This window comes from Cyprinodon variegatus, unplaced genomic scaffold (genome assembly GCF_000732505.1).
Source record: "Cyprinodon variegatus isolate N-32 unplaced genomic scaffold, C_variegatus-1.0 Scaffold148, whole genome shotgun sequence".
Lineage (NCBI taxonomy): Eukaryota > Metazoa > Chordata > Actinopteri > Cyprinodontiformes > Cyprinodontidae > Cyprinodon > Cyprinodon variegatus.
Genome location: NW_015150601.1, coordinates 885,782 through 889,133, shown reverse-complemented (window position 1 = coordinate 889,133; position 3,352 = coordinate 885,782). Strand labels below are relative to the sequence as shown.

The 3,352-nt window shown below is 35.6% G+C and overlaps 1 protein-coding gene across 1 annotated transcript in view; it reads left to right on the top strand.

Moving 5' to 3' along the window:
* Positions 1–3,352, top strand: part of LOC107086312 (actin filament-associated protein 1-like 1) — a 50,023-nt gene that overhangs the window by 35,633 nt on the left and 11,038 nt on the right. The window contains exon 16 of the mRNA XM_015377179.1: positions 2,579–2,746. Coding sequence (XP_015232665.1) covers positions 2,579–2,746 — 168 coding nt within the window. The remainder of the gene's footprint in view (positions 1–2,578; positions 2,747–3,352) is intronic.

Below are 3,352 nucleotides of genomic sequence, written 5' to 3'. Positions count from 1 at the left end.
GGTTAAGTTGTTGCAAGCAGGTTTTTCTTGTGTTTCTTGTGAATTTGGCCTTAAATTTTTATTTCAAGTGGCATTAAAAAGTCTTAAAAAGTTGCTATAGGCTGTAGGAACCCTGTTGATTTCTGGAATAATCAATATATAATGATCTTATTAAATGGCTAAATTCTACCTGTAAAAACATGATATAGACCAGTTACACCCAGATTGAGTTTTTAAAACCTTTAATTCTGTTATGAATTTCCACTAATAAAAAAAATTAAACATTTAAAATTCGTGCATTGCATCAGACCATTAGAATAATAGATATATATCTGTTTAAAATGTTGGTTTCAAAACGTGGTTTTAATTCAGCATATTAGAGATCATCCCATATTTGAATCTATTTAAATATTAATCTAATCCTGCTGTTATTTTAAAGCCCTATAATTTGACCTCATTAGATAATGAGGTTATCAGTTATTACTACCAAGCACTAGTTATAAACATAACTAAATTTATAAAACAAAATAAGGTAAGCTGATGTTCTCAATGATTTAGAACCAATCAGAACACATATTAGCTCCAAGTTATACGGTAATGAACTGATTGATAAACTATAAAAGTAATAATAGTAGGAATATTACATTAGAAAAAAAAGTTTGGAAATCTAATTGAAATAAAAAGATTATAAAATTATCTCAGCAAAACATCCACCAAAAAAAGCTTGATGTCTTAATATGCAAAAGCAAAAGGCTGTTTCAGGGTCTGAAACGGTTAATTTGATCGATTATTGAAATAATCTTCCAGTAGAAATGTAATCGATGAACTCTTAACTGGAGTACACAGACTATAAAACATGTCACAGCTGAAAGAGCGACCGACTCAGAGCAGCAAATAAAACAAAATGTTAAACAGAAATATACAAAAAATTTTATCTAAGATTAAAAAATAAAACATTTTGTCTTTCAATATGTTCCATCCAGAACTTGTGTAAATTTCATCTTCACCTGGATTAGACTCTGTATAAAATCTTCTTTAAGGAACCATTTCCAGTTTGAATGATAATCAAAAAAATTAAAATTTGGCAAAATAATGGTTAGCTGACACTCCACCCATTACATAACAAAAGTTTTCAGTATCAAATCAATCACTAAGGTGATGTTTCTACAATATGCAGGATTTTCTTATCCTGGATTAGCATGTAAAGATGGCAAACTTTTATTTGCATTTTGTTCTTGACTCTTCAGCAATCCATCAAGCTGAGCATGCATGAAGCGACAGTGGAGAGGAAAACCTCCCTTTAAACAGGAAGAGGCCAAAGGCAGAACCAGGCTCAGTCTGTCCAAATTGAATGGGGGTTCAATTGGAGAGCAGAAAAACAGAAGGAACATAGAAGCACAGATCGATAAATCCGTTCCACGTTAGCGAAGCTACCAGTAAAGTAGCTCCATAGGTGCCGCCGTCTGGCAAAGAAGAAGTTATGAGCCAGTTTTCATGTCTGAGGTATAAAAGAGAGCAGATTAAGTTGGTTACAGTGAAAGCTCAACCCATAGCTATGTGAGAAATATGAGAGAAACAGGACTAAGCATTTAAAAAATTTTTTCCTACAAGTTTCCATAAGAACAGACGATTTCATTTTTGTTAAATCATTAGTTGGGCCTCATTAATTCAGAACTGGGTGATATTATTTTTTATTATTTTTACTTTTATCTCCTTGTTGTGAAATATACATAAAAATAAATTAATAAAACATTTGTTATTTTGAGCCAAATTGGGGATACATCAACAGTCTTTAATGAACCCAGCAACACAAAAACGCACAAACTACTTTGATTTCATGGCTCTTTTATATGTTTGAATGCATTTTCTCCAGCCAGTGGTTAACATGGATCCGTGCAGTTTTTGTTTTTTGCTTTCGCAGAAATGATGTTGCAGTGTTTTGTCAGCTTTAAACTCACCCACACTTTCCATGCATCGCTCCAGAGAGCATAAAGAGAGTTTAAAAAGAGATAACGCAGATGTTTCCTGTTAGTAAGCTGTAGTTACGTCTCTCTTCGGAGTCACAGATTCTGTTTCTCTTTAGAAATCGCTCTCTCCCTGTAGGCGCCGTCTAGAGCTCAGCCAGTTCCCTGTCATCTTCCTTCAGCAATCTCCCTTTTCACTCACCACCTCCCAAAAGCCTTGTTGTGTCATTAGCTTTACAAGCAGAGCAGATTAGTGTTTTTGGTTCCCTGAGAATTCATCTATCTGCTTCTTTGACACTAAAGATACCTCTGCGCTTTTTATGGTGAGGAGTTTTAGGATGTAATCGGAGATTTATTGGACCCTCACGTTAGATGTGCTGCCTCACCTCTCGACCTCTCCCCTGAGTTATTGTCTGCTATCTTATCTTCACATATCATCTACATGTTTCCACCTAATTACAAAGTTAAAACTCAGAGACCTTTGAAACCAGTGTGTTAATCTCACTTTATCGCCCGAAAAAGGAACAAAACAAAACGAGTATTCATCAGGCAGGAAGGGAAATCATTGTCAGGAGTTTTGTCCTTTTCCCACAACCTCTGCACGTCTGACCCCCTCACCTTTTGCTCCCACCCAGATACCAACCCCTATGGAAGGTATGGGAAAACTCGAGCCGAGGAAGACGCCAAACGTTACCTCAGAGAAAAAGAGGAGCTGGAAAAAGAGCGGGACGGAATCCGAAACGCGCTGGTGACGCTGCGGCAGCAGAAGAGGGACCTGAAGGAGGAGCTTAAAGTGGCCTCAGGTAAGAAGAAGAAGAAGAAGAAGAAGGCAAATACTACATAACTCTATCAGTATGGGTTAAAACTACACCGATGCTCCCAGGATTAACAGGATTTAATCCTGTGTTTTCCACATTGGCAATAAGAGAAATAAATCAATCTACAGCAGTAGGAAATCTGTTCTTCAATGGTGAGCAAAGATCAGCCTTTAGATCTGTAATTATCACACTGCCGTTGTTCTGTTGAATGAGCATACGCCGTCAGACCAGCATACACATAGTCAACACGGTGTTCAAGATGTCAAATTTGTGTTTAAAATAGACTTTATATTACCTCAACAGGCATGCATCCCTTTAGTCATATACAAAAAAAACAATATTAATTCGCTTTAAAAATGCCGAAAAGTAAGTAATTAAATTGTTTTTTTTTGTACATGACTAAAGGGATACACGCCCATGGAGGTAGTTTAAAGTATATTTTTTGTACAAAACTAAAGGAATAAACTAAAGGAATAAACTAAGGGAATAAACTAAAGGAATAAACTAAAGGAATAAACTAAGGGAATAAACTAAAGGAATAAACTAAAGGAATAAACTACAGGAATAAACTAAAGGAATAAACTAAGGGAA